The 20,419-nt window shown below is 36.9% G+C and overlaps 1 protein-coding gene across 10 annotated transcripts in view; it reads right to left on the bottom strand.

Moving 5' to 3' along the window:
- SOX6 (SRY-box transcription factor 6) overlaps positions 1 to 20,419 on the bottom strand; it is a 374,652-nt gene that overhangs the window by 144,251 nt on the left and 209,982 nt on the right. For all 10 annotated transcript variants that reach the window (XM_042038377.1, XM_042038378.1, XM_042038379.1 and 7 more), the window contains one exon: positions 2,732 to 2,904. In XM_042038377.1, coding sequence (XP_041894311.1) covers positions 2,732 to 2,904 — 173 coding nt within the window. The remainder of the gene's footprint in view (positions 1 to 2,731; positions 2,905 to 20,419) is intronic.

The raw sequence follows: 20,419 nt of genomic DNA on the forward strand, positions 1-20,419 counted from the left end.
GACACTGTTGAGAATTTGCTACAGATACCCTATCTACCTCCCTGATTCCAACAAAATCAGCATGCTAGAGCAGAAGGGAAATAGGCTCCAGCCCTCAGACCACAGAGTTGCTTCTTGCAATGAGTGATGTGGATGGCAGCCACAGGGAAGAAGCCACAGTGAGCTGGGGGAACAACTGGACTTCTGCTTTGGAAGGGTAAATGTGCAGCAGACTAAAATGAGGACAAGATTTGTGTTTCCTGGAAATCCCAGCCTCAGCACTTCTGCTACCTTCATTTCTTAAGTATAATTTCCCCTCCTATAAATATTTATCTAGAGCAGAGGAATCACATAAAACAGCAAGGAGTTGGTGACAAAGGTATTTTGGTCACTCAAATCCACTGTTTTGGTTTTAGCAAAAACCCTCCTGGTGTCCTTCCCCAACATCTTCTGAGCACACTTACTCAGTTATAAACAGAGAAAGTTAAGTAAAATATTTTTATGATAAAAAAATGGTAGGAATGTATCAAGGTTGGTTTGGAAATAAACAATCACATCGTTTTAGTGAAAACTGTCCAGATTAACTCATAAGGAATTTGCAGTCACATATTAACAGCTTGTAATTGTGCACACACAGAGACTAAGGCTGTCATTTCTTTTCTCTCTCACTGTCACATGGAAATAACTCTGTAATTTTTTTCAGTTAAAATTCACTTTTGTAAGAGAAATCAACACAAAATTCATACATATTTTAAGTCTTGTACAAGGCCTCAAGGAGACAAATTAAGGTCCACAAGATTCTGGGGCTGGATGAAGGCAAAGGGCTACAAGAAAATGGAGTCAAGCAAACCAATGCCTGTAACAGAGCTCAAACTCCTTTTAGGAGCCTGGTGTTCAAATATTTCTGGATGAACCTCCCAAGCAAGTCAATAAAATACAGTGAGTGAAGACTGAAAGAGCAGACTCTTGTGTGTGAGTGAAAAGGGGAATTCAAAGAGAGTTGGCAGTGCATGTGCCCAGGTAGCCCAGGGGCAGGTCCTAGGGCCTCAGGTATCTGTTGTCAGCACAGTGGCCAGATGTGGTGTTTGTGCTTGGTGAAACAGCCCTGATGGGGACAGTGTTATATGGAATATTTAAAACCTGTATGAGAGCTGGAGTTACCATTTTTAATGAGTTACACACCAATTGTGTGACTCCATCCTAGAAGTGCAGTGTTTGTAACTAAAGATGAGGTCTGTTAGGTTTATGTCTACATTTCCCCTACTGCTAAAGTCTCAGCAAAGGTAAAAGATGATCCCGATTTGCAGCTTCACAGTGAAATGAGGCAGATCATGGAGCTACATCATGGGCCATTCTGTATCAGTGCTATATCATTCTTTCACAGGTACACAGTACTCTGCAACCAGTATTGTTTGGAGCTGCTGGTGACCTGGCTGCAGCTTAACATGGTAAACTATAGCCAAGACAAAGAGGAGATTTTTGTTTACATGTGCAAAGTAACTGATCTGCCAGGGTTCTGACTGCTTGTGAACAGCTTTTTGTACCTGCCTGTACAACACAGCACCATTTGAATAGGCATTTCCTGATGAAAACAAGAAATATACCAGGGAGCATCTAATCTCAAAGCTTCCTCTTAGCTGGAGCAGCACTGTGATAGGAAATGTACCCAAGACCCTGCAATGCAATTACCATAGCACTGTCTTGATGTATAGGCTTGACACAGTAAAGTAGGGTACACAAGCACCATGTGGCTCAAATTCTGAATTTTATTTGCCTATCGGTTGAGCTACATGCTCGCTTCATTGAGCATGACAACCTAGTTTTAAGTGTCATTTAATTTTCATTTTGAAATATAATTACAAAGTGTTCACTGTAAGATATCACTCGTCTGCAAATGTGTCAAGATTAATTTGTGCTAGCTTATTCACAAGTGTCAATAGTTAATTACTGTGTCATCTCTAGATGGCTAAATGACATTCTAACTTCTGATTTTTTACAGTGTTCCTTTATGTTATTTTCCATTAGGGGATGAGTCCATATTCCTACATGTGGGCAAATACCCAAGCACATAAAATACCAGACGTCACAACTCATTAAAATCAACAGAGCATACATTGCTGTATATATCCTATAAAATATATTTAACTGAAAAGATAATTCAAGTAATAATGTCAGATTCCTAAAAACCACACATTAATTTGGATCTGTCTGATCTAATGCCTGGGGGACTAGTGCATGGGATCATTGTTGTTGCACTTTTGTTCAATGAGAAGAGGACAACTCTTTGGACAACTGCATCTTTAAAACAAACAAATAATCAAGAAAAAAGCAACAACAACAACAAAAAAAAACAATACAAGAAAAACCCTCCACAACCTGAACAAACAAATCAAACCCTACTTGTACAAGATATTTGAAGGTTTGAGTATGCTTAAGGGGTTTTTGTTTAGTTATTTTCTTGTCGAAAAGAGAAAGAGTTAAATAGTGGTTACAGTCTGGCTTGTTCATAACTCTCAAAATTGCATCTCAGTGCATGAAACAACTGTCAAATCTGTCATCCATTCCTCCCTTCTTGTTTTTTTTTTTTCAGGGTCCTATAATATTTCCTCTTTCTGGAAAAAATATGTAACTTCTGTGGATATTTAAGCTCTTTTAACAAAAAACATGAAAGGAAGCAACACCAGGCAGAACAGTGTTTGTGCTAAGCATTCTGTGTGAACCATTTTCACGGGTTTCTTTCTTGGAGCCTCACCTGTTCTTGCTGTTGGCGAGCAAGGTCCATTTGCTGCCGTTGTTTTTCAATTTGTGAGGCTGCCAGCTTTTTCTGCTCATCATGGGCAGCCAGGAGCTGCTCCCGTAAGCTGATCAGCTGGGTGATCATAGTAGAGAGCTGTCGCTCTTTTTCTGCCAGGCTTTCTGGTGTACCTAAACGTGCAGGAAAGATGTACTGTAAATATGAGGTAGACAAGAGTTACAAAGCAATATTTCCTCCCCCCAAAAAATGGCTGCATCACCAACGTGCTTTTTGTCAAACAGCAGCTTGGATATGTTTTCTACTAACAAATCTCAAAAGAATGTAACGCATAGATTTGCTGTGCTCTAAGCAGGGGAGGAGCAGAAATGGGAGCAAAAAAGGTGTAGAACATTTCCTTTTTTCTGACAGGGATTTTTTCTGGATGAATCCCTGTATCCTCTCCATCTAAATCTGCCCACTGTGATAAATACATTCAGAGTTTATTATTTTCCCTCACTTTATATATTTTGTTGTTTTTTCACCCCATGTATGTATAAATGATAAAAAAGAATTGAAAAGATGCTGTTTGGTGCAAGAAGCAGTTTAAGAATTTTTTATCATTTCTCCAAAATACCCACATACCTGCTAGGTCATTTAGGTAAATGCAAGTTTTGGTTGTGGAACGTGTACTAAAAATGAGCTTTACTTGTCCCCAAGAGAAATGGCTAACCTGAGAAAATAGCTTAAGAATTTTCATTTAACTTTCAAAGTTTACTCTACAGAGAGCACTTAATTAATATGAAACTATGGTACATTTATTCTTTGCACTAATGATGCTTAATGGACTGTTTATGGGTAAATTGCATGGGTCTCATAAGTGGAGAGTACAGGGTCCTTTTCCAAATCAATCTGAAAATATCCCATCTTATGTAGGAATACATTACTCTGTCAGAAACAGCAATGTCAGTTCCTGTATTTGAACCATACAATACATTTCCTTGTGTGAGCACTTCAGACCCACAGTTCTGTGAGAGATTGTATAAGTACAGCAAGGTAGAAGCTCAGGAATATTGGAAGAGGATCTGAAAGATGTTTAGAGTTGGAAGTGGGATAAGTTAAACAACTGTATGTTGTACAGCAGAACTGAAAATTAGAGAAGAAGAAAACCAAATCAAGAATTATTCAGGTCTGTAGTCTGCCACAATGATAAGAGAAGCGGTACAAAAGAGGGTATTCACAAACTTCCTTTCCTCTGCTCACAATGGAGGACTGTGATAACAAAGTTACAGCACTTTCCAAGAGGAAGAAAATGTGTGAGGAACAGGACCTGGGAGAGAATGGAGAAACTGTCACAAAATTATGACTTCACCTTCTTCCCAGGAGTAAGATGGATACCTCCTAGGGAAGAGAAGAAAGAGGCTGACAGGTTTCATAAGGAGAAGGGAGACAAAACAGGCATCTGCCAAGAAGGTGACAAAGCCAAAATTCTCTACTACTTACATTGTGCTATGATAGGACCAGTATGATTCTTAACACAGAATTTCATTTGCAAATGCAGCATACAAGAAAACCTCAGTCTGTGATTGCTTTATATGGAAAAAAAGAAACTGCATGGCTTAAGTCATTCACTCTAAACAAAGCAAACACCCAGAAGCAAAGGGTACCTGATTTTCTGTACATCTATTAATTGCATTTAGCAACATGAAGCACTAAAAATAATCAATTTCTTATTTGTTATTAAGTATCTTAGTTTTAAAAGAGTTTCCAACAACATGACATTTCCCTACCCTCCAATGCCTAATCTTCATTCAGTATATATGTGACACAGGTCTCCAGAAGAGGAAAATTGTGTAACTTCTGTTGTAGTAGAAATTCTAGAAAGCGTTTTTAGTGATTTCTTTAGTCACAAGAGGTATGATGGATGCATGAAGCTGAAGGACACTCTACTACCCAGACCGAGCTATTGCAAATCCTTAGTGCGCTATGAGTGACTGAAGCAATAAAAGAGCTCTGTGCAAAAACCTGTTTCAAGACAAAAACAACAACAAATTAATTTTTGAAAGTAAGCTTAGGCAGGCATGTGGCGAGGAAAGTGCCTGCACTGAAAGTACTGCCTAGCCAGGAGCCTTTAGCATGTACCAAGCTCCATGCTGACATCTGTTCAATTACCTGCAACTTCAGTATAGACCCACCTTAACTCTCCTAAACTGAAAATTTTTCACTATGGTTCAAAGGTTATTTAGGTGGTTTTGAATCCATTTCCATGGATAAAAGATTCTTCTGCCAAAGAAAAACTCCCTTGCCCATTGTGACTTGAAGAGATCAACCACTCCACCCACCTACTCTAAAAGCCAATGGGAAACAACCTGCTGTCTCAAATGATACTTATTGTCCTCCACTGCCACCCAGGAAACAGGAGCTTGAGACTTTCACATCCATCAAGCAGCTTTGGCGTCATAATGCAAGCCCCTGAGCTTACAGTCATAAAATAGTTTACATGCCCAAAGCAGATATTAATCGCTCACTCCACTTCCATATTGTCCTGTGTAGTTGTACTTGCTTCATAACATGAGTAGAAAACCACCACAAGACTGCCTGCTAAGGCTACAAAATATAATTGTTTTGTTAGGGTTTCTTAGAACCATTTCATAAAGTTGCCACAAATTTATAATCTTTTTTTTTTCTTCTTCTTTTTTTCTTTCCCTGATTTTTTTACAATAGCAGGCAGAAGTTACTGCTCTTATTCAGGAATTCACAGCAATTGTTTTTCTTTCCTTTTTTCCCCCCCAAGAAACACATCTGAAATAAATGACCCCATTTAAAGTACTCTGCTCTTTAATTTGTACCCTGCTATGTAATCCAACAACAGAATAGAACTGATGACCACAAAATGTACACTGTGCTCCTGGAAAATCACGAGACCTCCATGAAGCTGCAGGACACCTAACCAAGCAATGCTCGGGACGAGAACAAGCATAAGATGAGAATGGTGTTGTATGAACAGTGTGTGTGTGTGTGTGTGTGGAGGGGGAGGAGGTATAATTTAATTTTAGAGTGGAAAATCCCAACCACTATTTTACAGTTTAAATACCAATAAAAACCAACTTGCTTAGAATGCAGACCAGATTGAGCTGATCTGGCTGGGACAAGAGAGGTCATCAGTAGCTGTGTGCCATCATCATCTGTTTTGCATCCACTTACTGCAGCAAGCAATGAGATTCCTAAACTCATTACCAGTAAATAAACTTCTGCTGCTGACTGAAAATATCTATAAATAAAACAAAAATACAGCTATCTGTAAAATGTATTTGCCATAAAAACAGATAAAACAAAAAACTTAGTAAAAAATAAACAGTAAATATGCCAGCTTCCATAAAATATTATATACCACAGCTCTCTCTCTGTTCTAATCTTATTCTCTTACTCCAAAGACAGCAGTGCATTTTTTTCCATGGGGTCTTCCTTATCCCCAAAACACATCTGTCTTGAGTTTCTCTCAGATTTGTCAGGTGGATCAGTGCTCCCCAGGGCCTGCTCCATCTGAAGTATTTTAATTTGACTAAACACCTGATTTATTTTATCTCTCCGATGAGAAAGGCAGTTTGTCTTAATAGAGCCTGTCAGCCCACAGTCTCATTCACAGCAATTTACAGGCAGCTAGGGATGCTGGAAAAGAAGAGTGCTGTGATTCTGTATTTTATCCTCCTCCAGAAAGCACCTAAAAGCAGCTATTCACTGCTACTGCATGTGGCATTTTAGAACTGAATTAGCTTTTTATTCAAGTAACTACACTTGTTGTGAATAGCTTATCTGTAAAATTGCTACATTCACTACTGATTTTATTAACCTTTGGCTCTATCACAAAATGGTCTTCAGTTAGGAAAGACCTTTAAAATTGACACATTTTTCTTAGGGGCCTTTATTTCAGTGACGACAGATATACTGAATTTGATCCATTGACTCCCTTTACCAGCAGTATTTAAAATTTTGAGTGTTGGTGGGAAGCTGATAGTGTTTAAGGACTTCTTTTTAAAATGAAAATGTGACAGTCTCATCAAAAGTTCAGAAAAAAATTGTTATTATTTTTGATAGTACTTCAGTTGTATATCCTCACCTTTGTGATTATAATCTGGTCATAGTAATATTTTAATTTTTCCTGGTGTGCTTATTATTTTACTCTTTATTTTGCATTTCAGCACAAATTGAGATAAAATACTCAGATTGAAGAGAACTAAGGCATCAAAGAGAACTTTTGAGAAATTCTGGTCATAGGTCAATCTAACCAGGAGAGGGAAAATAAAAAGTAGCTATAAATCTGCTGAAAAAGAGAGAAGAGTTCAACTTGTGGTCTAAAATTACATTTAGAAAAAATTCTGCTTGTGGCAAAACTCTATCTTTTTAAAGCCAATTAGAATGCTACATGATTTCTGTTACATAAAGTAATAGAAAGAGCATCATGTATCTTACAGTGCATTTTATAAAAATCATAAACCTCATCCTTCATTTTATCTACCTAGATTTCTTTAAGTAGTGCAAAAAAAAAAAAAATAAATAAACAAACAAGTATCCTGTAAGCTTAGATATATAATACAATGATAGTTCCTGTATCAACCACTGGTTTGCCACCTTACAACACTCCTGTTACCTTTTACTACCTATTCAGTCTATATACCAATGTAACTGCATGTCAGAAAACACTGGAGGCTTTTCAATGTTAAATTTTTTACTGTCCTTGTGGCAAGCTGTCATGAGGTGGAGGCAGAGCAATAGCTGCTGGTAAGGGGGAAAAAAAGAAACAGGCATAACAAAAAATAGACTTCTAGGCTTACACAGCGTAATTTAAACTAATCTCTCTGACACTCAGGAAAAGAAAACTAGATAAAACCACATATGCTATCAAGTGAATAAAAGACAAAATACTGGAGTCATAAATAAACCAAAAATTTTATAGGCATGATCCATAGCTTGCTAAAGCAGGGTTCTTAGCTGTGACATTAAATTACTGTGGGTTCTTGAATGTGCTTGCCTTAGTTTCCCAACATGTACACGAAGTAAAACACTACCAATCAGAGGTTTTTATGCCTGGTTAGTTAATGTTTCTGAAGTGCTTTGAGACCTTTGCATGGAATCTCTACACAGCTGCAAAGTATTATTGGTTCTCTTGAATTCTGTGATTAGTGTAAAGCATGACAAATAACATCCTTGTTTATGCACTGCATCTAAACTAACTTTTGCTCCATACGCTTACAGGAAATACAAATTAATAAATCACAAATTATTACTCCTGTTATGTTTCTAGAACAAACACATAGTGTGACTTTTATGAAATCAGGAGACAGTAATGCAAGAAAGAAGTGTGGACTTTGCCAAACGCTAAAGTAGGGCTTTAAATCACATAACTGCAGTTCCAAAGTATCATCAGCCAAAGCAGTTCAACCAACGATCAAAAATTATTTTGAATTGAGTTAAGAAATTTCAGCTTTTTTTTTTCTTTAAAAAAAAGCCTTTGTGACTCAATTCCTCTGTTAGGTTGGAGGGGATTTTATTACTTTATGGACATTGTTTGAAAAGAAAGCAAAAACACAATGCTAGACATAAAAGAAAGTGTATTTGATCTTAGCTTCCCAGAGATAACCTGGTTAAACCATTCTGTCTAACACTGAAGTCTGCAGCACACATCAGATGGGCTGTGATGTTTCCACTTCACAGGCTCTGTCCAGCATTTAGCATTTACCCTTTTTTGATTGGGTCACCTTCTAAATGCCACAAAATAGGGCAGCAAAAGTCAACAAAAATAAACAGAAAAAACAGAAGAAAGTAACAATCTAATGGAAGGGCTTCAGAGATAAAAGTCACTTTGTGAGGGCTGCCTGACTAAGGAGCCCCCTTGCCATTGCAACAGCATCTAATTTGAGTTCTAACTCCAGCAGCAGTTTAAAAAGCTTCCACTCTAAAGGGCCCCAAGTGTATCATAAAGATAAAGCATTTCAGCAGAAAACAGCCACAAAGACCCCTATTATCTTATCAGTCTTTGGTTACAACAGCTGAACCAATATGACTAAGTTCTGAATGACTTTCCCCCCCCCCCCTTCTTTTTATAACACTAGAATACTGGAATTTCTTTATTTCATGATCAGTTAGCAATTGTTGGTGTTCCCATATGCTACTGTCCTGTTCTTAGTCAATAAAAAGTTTTATAAATGCTCCCATTGTGCTTTGTAGCATCCCAGTGCAGAAAGCAGCACAGCAAACATGTCCAGCATGCAAAACACACCGGATAGCTTCTCTTGGGAAGGTGTAAGATCCCTCCTCTCCCTTTATGTCTCAAAATGATTCTGCATTTTCAGCTTTGAGCAAGGAAATTTTATTACCATATGTCCACAGACAGTAATGAGAATTAATATTAAGAACTACTGAAAATTTTCTGTAGAGAAAAATGTCAGATTTTAAAAACAAAAAAGAGTTTAAATTAGTTATACTTTATGAGAAGGATGAAAATGCTTTACTGATAGTCCACAAGTTTTCTCCTAATTCCATACATACTAAATCTCAAACGTCGCAGCAATTTCTTAGGTGGGAGCCATTTGAAACATGTATCATTTGCAAAACAGCAGACTTTTAAAACAATTCTATACTTATCATGGTCCTGTCTTTGTTTAGCCAGAAAACATCTGAATAGCTGAGTGAATATGAAATCAGCTCAGTGAGAACATACCAACCCTTCATTGTCCCATGTCGCTGTGGCCACAGACAGGCGAGGACAGGGACCCTCCATACCCACATACATCTCCCAGGCTCTGGGATCCTGCACCCATTGCCTTTCAGTTTGGCTCCTCCCAAGGCTTTCATCCCGTCCACACACCCAGATCTCTGCCTGACACTGAGCTGGAATAGAGTCAGCAGGCCCTGCCCAGAAGTGCCCTCACAGGCACCTCTGAGTGTTCAGGTTCAACTGAGCCCTATCTGACCACCTAAAGTGTCCCGCTCTGATGTTTTTTCCCTTCTAGAAAGAATTTGATGGATTTATCCCTTTCTTCAGACATCATGAATCGCCAAAACATTTACACTGCATTAAGAACAAGTCACAAGAATGTCTATAGTAATCCAGTTGAATATTTCCCCTAAAGATTTGCCATCACCTGCTGGCAACTGAGGCACCAGTATGTCCAGCAAATGCTCGTACCTTAGCTTTGCTCCTCCAAATAACAATTTTTTTTCTCACATGTTCATTGGACTTCTTGCTCTTGCATTGTTTCTTAGCAATTCTCAAGTGTTTCCTGAGTGATGCCTTATATTCAGAGGTTATCTTCCTTGACTGCTTTTCACAACAGTTCCAATCAAAGTGAACCAATACATTCAAAATAAAAATAATGCAGTGACTGAACCAACAGAAACTGCTCCCAAGTTACTCCCAAACAGCTCCATAGCTGTCAAAGCAAGGTGCTAGGCAAAGGTTTGGATTGAGAAGTGCCTGGTCAGCTCATGGAGCAGCACAGTGAAACGTTGCACCGATTTTAGCAATGTGATGAATCTGCAGTTGAGTCCTAAAATGTAATCCACGTCAGGAATGCAGGAAAGAATGTGATGTTAGCCAGAGCTTCAACCTCCCCCTCCTCCAAACCGGTGCCCAGCAAAAAGCAGAATTCCAGCAAATCTCTTGGACTCATTACTTCCTTTCACACACATGAAAAGAAGAACTCTATCTATAAGCCTTGGAGGACTTTAAATATGTTTAGTGATTTTGTTACTATCTCACAGATACCATTCTATTTTACTATTGTCTTCTATTTTAAAAAATAAATTAAAAAAAAAAATAAAACTCACTTCAGCTCATTTCTTAGAATTTCTCTTAAATCCAGAAGAACTTGCAGATTTACACTCTAAATGATATTAAAAGTACACACTAAGTGTTAATTCATACATGTGCACATGGAAGGAAGACAGTGATTTTTTGAATAAATTATTTGTAGGGTTTTTCAGCAGCAAGTAGAGATTTGGTTGTGAATAGTGTTTTCATTAGGTTTAGTAAAGCTTCATATGTAATCAAAACAAGCTGTTCAGAGTCTATGTAGCAAAAATGTGATATTGCTGGATATAAACAGAGAAATGGATATTATACATTTCAACTACATCTCATAGCCAACCTGTTCTTGTTGAGTTAGAATATAATGATATAGCAGAGGCCACAGGCTGTGAGTAATCTGTACAGCAATACAAACACTAAAATATGAGATAAAGAGAAAAATGAGTAGTTTTGTTTTCTTAACTGAGTAGACTGTAGCCCAGGGCATAGCCCATCAAAATAACACAGTGGCATTATATAGAGAGAAAATTCACATTATTAATATTGTTATTGACTCTAATGCTCAATTCCAATGTTTTTAAAGAAAAAAAAATACAAATTAAAATAAAGACAGTCCCTATTTAATGCACTCACTCAGGACTTGGGGAGCTGAAAAAATATCCTGACCTTCGGTTTCAGATTTTCCCATTTAAATACAGATGACAGTACTTCCCTAGATCATGGAGGGGAAGGGGAGGAGGATGCTATGCTGATGATAACAGTAGAGACTACAAACCACATTTTTGGGCCATATAATAGACAGAAATAGCATATTAGAAAAAAAATCAAGATAAAAGAGGTATTGAAAGTGAAATGACAAAAAAAAAAAACCAACAAACAAAATCTAAACATCATTTACTGATAGAACAGTTCCTCTTCTGGAGAAGAATCCGCACTGAGATATCAGGAACTGTGCTAATAAGGATAGCAAAAATACTCAAATGTCATAGTAGGAATAAATTTTCAGGATCAGAACCTTCTCTGTGAAAACATCCCCACACAGATGATGTTTGCCATCTTTTCTTGTGGACATTAATATTGTGAGTGAAAAAAGCACAAGATTGGTTTTGTTTTCCCTATCAGAGAACACACATTAAGCACAAGCAAAAATAGCAGGTCAAAATAATGTCTTCCTTAAGAAGATGAACTTCATAAACATGGTTTGAAAGTTAAATGCTTTAACTTTTCCCATTTGCAAGGGATGCAAAACTAACTTCAACCCAATAGTTCTACAAGGATTTAAGTTGTCATGTAGCAAAAGAGGGGAAGTCTCATGGGGAAATGGGGATATCCAAAGGTTTTCCTTCTGATAATGGGACACAAATACTAAATAGCAGAAAAATCAAGTCCCTCAGTAATTATGTTCACAATGCCTGTTGCTTCTTCATTACACTGGGATTAAAAACTCAGCAGGTCTAACTCTCCCTTCAGATTATCTACACATACATGTAGATCAAAAACTTCAATAGAAACACCCAGTATTTACAATGGCATGAGAGCTGATCCCCATGTTCCCATAAACACTAAGGGAAGCCAGTTGTTCACCTTTCCTATTATTTTATCTCTGAACCTGGCCCAAAACACAGGAATACTTTCAACAGCTTTGGCTGAATTTTGTAATTATAGAAGAACCAATAGCAGACTTGTCAAAGAGATGTCAAAAAAACCTCACCTCAGGTCCTAGAAAACTCACTATATTGGCCATGTAGAAACCTTACTAAAATCCCGGGTTTAGGTCTGAGACTGCTTTTTCCTGACAACATCATTTGCCATAAAAAACTGCGTACTTAGTATTAGACATTTTAAATGCACTTTCTTATCAAACTCTCTCCGTGAGCTGTTTACAGCTTCATGTGAAACTACAAATGTAAAACTGAGAGTGAAGCGCTTACACAGAGAAATACTGCCCAACCTTTTACACCAGCTTCCGAGAAATTCCAACACAATGGCATTTTTTCCTAAACATTATTTTGTTTTATGGATAATTTTTTCAATTTTTATTTTTCTCTTCTGATTCCTAATATTTGCTGAATGAAGTTCTGCTGCACTAGTAGTCTCACTGCATCTTAATTAAATTAAGCAATGTTTTAGATGTTTGAATTCAATAGAAAATCCCTAAATTTCATTTCCAGAAAAGGAGAAAAAATATTTTATTTCTAATATTTGCCCCTGTGCCTTGATGGGGAGGATTGGATATATGACTGTTAACCCGTCTCTAATATTCATATAAAACATTGCAGTAAAATGTATGGTAAGACAATTTTTGTGACATCCTCTTTTAGATGTGAAATGAGATTTTCTTTTGCTTATATACAATCATAGGTAGTGTCTTCTTTGGAATTACAGTGTTGAGAGTCATAATGGATGACAGTCTGGAATAAGTAGGACCTTATCAAGTAACACAAAAAGATTGGGAGTCTGCTGAAGAAAGAAATTTAAATGGAGAATTCAATACTGATTTTGAAATTGCCCCATTTCATTGATTGTTCTTTCCTAACAGCACGGAGCTGGATAAAAGTAATTTTGTTTCCATATTCAATTTAAACTTTAACAAGTGATTTCTGGGTGCTACTAATCTTATTTTTACATTTTGTAAACATGATAGAATTTCAAGAAATACACAATTTTTCATTCTTTTAATACTAGTATTTCTTCCCATGCAAGTGCAAAAAAGCACTTATTTAGAAGGAAGAGCCCCCCAATTAAAACTTGTATTTTCAATCACAGGGATAAAGTGAATATCTGTGCTATCTAATCTTATTCTGGAAAGAGAATTGTATATGTACATGTATAAAAGTAGCTGGAAGGAAGCTGAGTTTAGAGGAAGTTTGCTTAATGTCTCATTTGATGAGTACAGCTCATATGAATTAGATGACATTAATTTCCTTACCTAACAGGAGCTAGTTACTTGTGATTTCTTTAGCTGATTATTTATCTTTCATTAAAAAGGCCCATGATGTAAAAGAAGCTTTTGTTTGGATTTTTTCACTCTTCTCCACTGTCTAAACTATGGATTAATAATGAAAGGTAAAAAAAAATTATATGTTTTAATTGAGTTTTCAATTTTAAAGAGCAAGCTACAGAAAAGGAGAGCTTAAATTTTTTTTCTGTTCTTTGTTACAGTATTGAAGAAATAATGTGATTCTTCTCTTTAAATAGTGGGGAGCACTTTACTTTAATGTCTACAAATACATCCATGGGGTGATGGAAAGAAAAGGGGACAGTTGAACTTCAGGCAGCTTTTGTGTGTAATTCTGCAGCTGGACACATGCAAATCAGGTGAAAAATCCACATCTCATCACTATGCCTTCCTGTGGGCCTAATCTAGTTTTAAGGAGCAGTGAAGCTGACCCACCTGTGTGCCAGGGAGGGCTACGAGAACAAGGATAGGAATTAGAATTTTTCTCTGTGGGTGCAAGAAGGGTAGAGATCCTTTCCATAGGTGCCACTGCAGCTTTTCTATCAAAAGGTAATTGATTTACATATCAGGATTCAATTATTTGGGCTCATTTGCCTTAAAGCTGACACTGAGGATCACACTCCAGAACACTCCAGCAATCTTGCCTCTTTTCCTATACTGAAAATTGTAACCCAAATGCATTTCTTCTGCTGCATCCAGAATGCACAATATACACAAGAGAGGAGATGTGCCCCTGTGAAATGTACCCTGACTTCTGATGTCTTGCAGTTACTTTTTATATCTTGTTAAATAAGTTACTTCCATGAGTTTTTAGTTAGTAATTATTAGCTACACAACTCAGAAATGTCTAAATATAAATATGAGGAGTATTAGTACTGCAAGATTTATATACTTAAAATATAAATTTTAATTTTGATCTTAATTACATGTTCATCTTTCATGTCTTACAAATACAAACAAGTATATCAATGAAAAACTTATATTTGCCTCTGAAGATTTTTATTGCCTCTGGTGATAAGTAATGAAGAAGCAAAGTTTATTGCAAAACAAGGACATTAGCATAGGCTGTCTATCATAGAAGCTGTAAAGAAGAAACTTCCTACCTCATCTGAGAAGAGACAATTTAGTTGAAAGCCTTTGATATGTATGGAAAGCAGCAACATTTTATACATTTAGAATGTGCCCAGAGAAGTGAGTTGAAGGATTTACTCTCATTTCAGTGGGCTTTGGAAGAGGTCCATTGATATGTTCATTAATAATGGCATTAGGTGGTCAAAATTGGCAGCTTCAGGCTCGTGAATCTGAATATTATTTTAAATTTAGTTCATAATCAAAGAGTTATAAATTGAAAGTGCTACTTATCTGCTGCATGCAACCTAACAATCTGTAAAACCAATTCAGCAGAGCCTGTTTATTCTACAAATAAGAGTGGTCTTGTGTCTTTTGAAATAACCACAAGCGCACTGCTTGGGTATGAGAAACAAAAACCAAACAAGTAAACGATGCTCTTGTACGCTCCAGGTTTATTTTATAAATAAATAATTAAATGAAAATAATGCAATCCAGAGCAAATTAGAATTCTATGACCACCTTGTTGTGCTCCTGTAAATATAATACAAAATTATCAGACAAGTTTTCTACCTAGAGAAAAACCTCCTAAATCACATTAACCAGAGCATAAAGGGGGTGGTCTACATGTGCAGGCTGAAGTTCCACACATATTCCAAGAGTGTTCTGAAATAATTATACTCTAACCACAAGCATGAGTGTGTTTAGCCAGATGGTTCTCAGAAGCAACTAAAGGGCAGTTAGAACTTTTCTTAATTCAATTTATTTGTATACCTAGTTGATCACAAACCAAAATATTTAGCACAGCCCTTTGCTACAGTCTTTGCTAATTAAGTTCTTCACAGTCCCAACCCAGAGTGGTATCAGGTTATTTTTTGTGCTTTCATAGGTATTCTACCACTCAAATAGGATCACGCAGAAAGAAAATGTAAACACTGCCTGCTCAAAAGTCTTGATATAATCCCATACTCAAAGGCATAAATTTGGCAGAACCTTAAGCACAGTGTTACAACAATTCACAATAAAGCTTGAAGCACTGGGAATATGCAGAAAACATACCAAGAAGTTTTAAATTCTGCTATAACAGCATTCTAATTCAATATATTATAAATAGATCTGGGGTATATTTAAGAAATCAGGATCCTCTAATTGTTTCTCTCTCCTTAAGACAACTTAATACTGTCCAGGTTACATTTTCATTATTTTATTTCTACAGCAGCCACAATTGCAGCATTATTTTTCCTTCCTAACAAGGCACTCAAACTAAAAACACAAAGAACAAGCAGAAGCAGGGAAAACAGATTTCTACTGAGGCTACTCTCAGTTGCTTTTGAAAGTTAATCGTCTTCCCTTTAAGTGTCCTATTAAAAAAAAAAAAAAAAAAAAAAAAAAAGAGTTTTGCCTGGAAGAACACACCTATTGCACTTCGACACAATGTTTCTGAAGTGTTTCTTAGAAGTTACTTCAGAGTAACTGTGATGCTGAGATAATGTCTTAGATGAGGGCTAATTGTGACTGCAAAAACATTTTTAACTCAAGCAGTGTATTTTGTGGTTATCTTCTACCTATGAATTTTAAAGAAATTTTAAATCAAAATTTCAAGCTCTTTGCACTCACAAAAATCTCAGTTATTTTTCCCAGGGGTTTCTCAGATTTAGGTGTCTCTGGGCCAGGTCTTTTAAGAGATTTGGGCCTCTTACTATTGCAAATATCCCTACGGTCATGTTTTCAAAAACATTTGAAGCCATAAGACCCATTGACTCAGATGACATTTTAAACTATTTTTTAAAAATGAGATAAATGTGTGTGAATCACATAACATCACCTTTAAAGTTTTCAGTTAATTTGATCCTGACGTTCTTCACACAATGGACACTAGCACTGTGGAATGTCTTTCTAAATGATGCTGGCTCAGAGTTTTATATAGGTTCAAGGGCAGACTGGACAGGTACTTGGAAAAGGGAAGAGGAATCTATTTGACTATTTCAAAATACACAAACCCCACCAGGATCTGGAAAGCCCCAGAACAGAAAATAGTCAGAGGGAGAGATACTATTAGTGCGAAGGTACAATTTTTCCCTGTTCTTCCTCATTCCTGTGTCTGAATTTAAGATTACTCCTGAAGTCAAATGGCTATTATGCTGGTTTTTCCCCTTTATGCCACAGACCTCCCTTCTATTTTTTCTCTGAGTTCTTTTGTAGCAACTTTAGCCCTTCAAATACAGTACTTGATGATTTTTTTTTAAGACTTGTTTTTCCTGTATGGAAATTCATACCTATGGGTCAGCCAACTGTCTTTCCTTAACACAGAAGTAGTTTCATTTACTTTTCTGATGTGCAACACCAACTAGTGGACATGAGAACCTCGATCTGTGTGATAGTCTATACCTTAGGCTTAGGGCTGACAGGTTTTGGTGAAAACCTAAAGTTGCTCACTTTGAGTTTCACACAGGTAATAAACTTAGGACAGCAAATGTTTTCAACCGCATCCTTAAAGTAACTTCTAAAGTACACCCATCAATACATTGTGCTGTTTCAGGGTATTAAAATACACAGAAAAATAAATAGAAATATTGTTGAAAGACTGCTGGAGGACTTGGGATATTTAGATATCACTTTCTAGAACTCAGTAGCACTTTGGGAACTTCCAAGTGGCATGGAGTTCATTCACGTGGAAATTTTCAAATTCCTCCTTGGAGCCTTGGCTGGATATGCCATAGGAAAGATGAGGTTTCCCTGCTCTTGTGTACCCTAAATGTCCTGCATTTAGGAGACATCAGCAGCCTGCAGTAAAGCTAAACCCACAGCTTCAGCTCTATCATGGACTCAACATATATAGACAGAAGTCTGCATAAGACAGCCAGCTTGCATAAGTGGATGAATGAATACAAGACAACACATTTAAATGCATTTAAAAGGCAACACTCATACACACTCTTTCACATTTCTTTCCCTTTGCGAAAAAAAAAGGTCAAGAACTCATTATTGCTTTAGTTATTAATTTAGCTTAGGAAGGAGTAACCCTCAGTTGCTTAACCAACTCGACAACTCTACACCTGCTATGACATAGCTAACACTGACAAAAAATAGCATTACTAAGCCTCTAAAAGCCTGAATAGGTACAGATGGCAAAAGCATTACCTAGTTTACCAGCTAACCTTCTAATTCTCACAGTATCTTTTAACGGTTTCCCTTCTTTTAGCAGTCAGTCAAGATCATCATTAAACAAATATAACACACCTTGAGTTCTTGAACTGCAGAAAATGAACTCTTTCAAAACTGAGTCTGTGAATGTTATCATTTTGAACAGGAGCCACCGTCTCAGCCTTGGAAGTGGTGATGCCAGCTGATCTGCATGATCTGACTTTGATAAGAGCAGTGCTCTCCTTTAAGAGACCATAGAAACATGGAATGGCTTGGGTTGGAAGGGACCTCAAAGATCATCCCATTCCAGCACCTCTGCCGTGGGCAGGGACAACTTCCACTAGACCAGGTTGCTCAGGGCCTCATCCAATCATTCTGTAGGTGTTGGAGTGAGCCTATTGGAAGGAACACTTTTGTCCTTAGCAAAAACTATTCCATAAAAACTAGTTAAAACCACTCACTTTCAATACATCAATCTTCAGTTTTCCCTCACTTCCAAACTTGAACTTTGTATTAATTTCTATGTTTTTAATATATTTGAATATTTTACACAGACAAAGATATCATCATGTGAATTTTTTATGGCAGATTCAGCTGATGAGCAATTAACACATGTATTCTGTCATGGGTTATTTGCTGCTGATCACCATAGCTGTTTTCAGTATTTGCAACTATAATTCAGAAAAGAGTTTTTTCTCAGTGGTTTTGAGCACAATACACATGGAAGGGAACAGGAAAAGGCAAAGTGGGAGAAGAACCTCACCGATCTATTAAGTTAACTGAACTTTAGCTATGTGTGGAGATGACTATGGTTTTTTCCAGGTCAGCAGAGGGAAAATTTTCACTATGTCCCACTCAGCACCCAGGGCTGATATCTGTCTGATGGTGGGATATGTTTCCTGAGAGTATGCAGAGACACAAAGTGCCTTTGTCAATCATTGCTATCTTGAAAAATGGCAGACCTTAACCTGATAGGATTAAGTATTTCTTTTTAGAGAAACCCTTATCCTTCAGAAATGGGCACCCTGTGTTTGGCTGTTGAGCCAAAGAGACCCAAAATTACACTATAGAACCCCTGGGAAGGGAAGAAAACAACAACAACAAAATAAAGACAGATAAGAGGGTCAATTAATTTATTAATGTATCCTGAAGTAGAAAACCTCTGTTCTATACAGCCCCTAAAAGAACATCCACAGTCATCCTGCAACTCTTGCAGAATTCCAACAATCCATAAGCAAATGTGTCCTGGCACCAGAGGAAGGCAGTGAAGGTAAAACTTTCAATTACAAGTTAAAAGACACTTCATGATTCTTAAGGAATCTGGAAAAACAAATCCACAGAACAGCTATGCCCATTTCGTTTTCTTTACCTTCCTTAATAAATCTGTTCTTTTGGTGTTATCAATCAAGATTTGACATCTGTAAATTTCCCGACATTTGGAACAACTTATTTGTATAAGCCTGCATAAAATATCTGTATACACTATACTGACTTCTTAAATCTTGCAACCTGAGCATGCCACCTGCAATTTAACGTCAGATTTTGGTTTAGTGTCTATACTAAGGGTGTATTCCATCTCTCAGGGAGAACTACAATTGTCTACTAAACAGTTACATCAAAGATCAAATCCCATAATTAAATTTCAAACTACAGTGAACCATAAATAATTTTCTGATCTCAGGGTTTAGAATGGGGATCTTATGTCAACAGAACACTTTGGGGGCATATATCAATCTACAGTATTTCCAAGTCAAAACAAATGCAAAAGATCTATCTTCACACATAGTAGTGCGTTTAAAAATATCGGAAATGTCAACCGCTTACATACTTTCATATTATCCCTAATTAATACAAATTGCATTTAATTTCACATTTAGTAAAACATATTGCTGCCCAAAATAAGGACTATAATTTTTATCAGCAATTATTATTACTGATGTATCAACACAATTATTTAAATTCAATGTATATAGAGGCAGAATCCATGCAAGCATTTACAGTTTTTGTTCCCTCTGTGTTTCTTCCCTAATTTTTGTGGCTTGGAGTTCCTCCAGATGCTGTCTCTGACTTTGTGGTTTTGTATTTGAGATCCCATCTCCTGATTCATAGCATTCTTTGACTGACAAACAGGTTCAGATACGAAAACAAACAGTTACCTGCACATAATCTGTGCCTGACAGCTGCACTGCTAAGTTTTCCCTTCCTGGTGAACCTACTGTTTCAGATTTGACGCATTTCTTGGGTCTCTGAGTTACTGTGTTTGCTAAGCTATTCAGTATCTGGTGACATATGTGATGTCTATACTGTAAGCCGCACTTAAGACTCAGAGGATTTTCCTCTAGTTCCTCCCTCTTCATAAACTAAATTATTTTAAAAGAACATTGGGGTTTGTATTTCCAAACTGGTATGCCTCCTAATTGAATGCAGAACACTTTCAAACTATTTTCCATTAGAGGCCCACTTTTTTTCTGATTTTAATGCACAATATAATACCTTCATTGGAAGACTAAAATTGTTTTACTAGAAGTAAAACCCATTATTATATGCTTTTTTCGTGGTTTTGTGTTGTATAATGTAGGGTGAATTATGTAAAACATACCAAACAGGATACTCTACAAGCTGCTACTTGCATGCTGCAAACAATCACAGTTTCACTGATAGACTGGGACTTAGCATCTTAAAATTCCTGTGGAAATCAAGTGCATTTTAAGTATTGGGTTTGATTATTTAA

Source organism: Corvus kubaryi, unplaced genomic scaffold (genome assembly GCF_017639235.1).
Source record: "Corvus kubaryi isolate FWS band 111438036 unplaced genomic scaffold, C.kubaryi_AGA036_p1.0 37392, whole genome shotgun sequence".
NCBI classification, from domain to species: domain Eukaryota; kingdom Metazoa; phylum Chordata; class Aves; order Passeriformes; family Corvidae; genus Corvus; species Corvus kubaryi.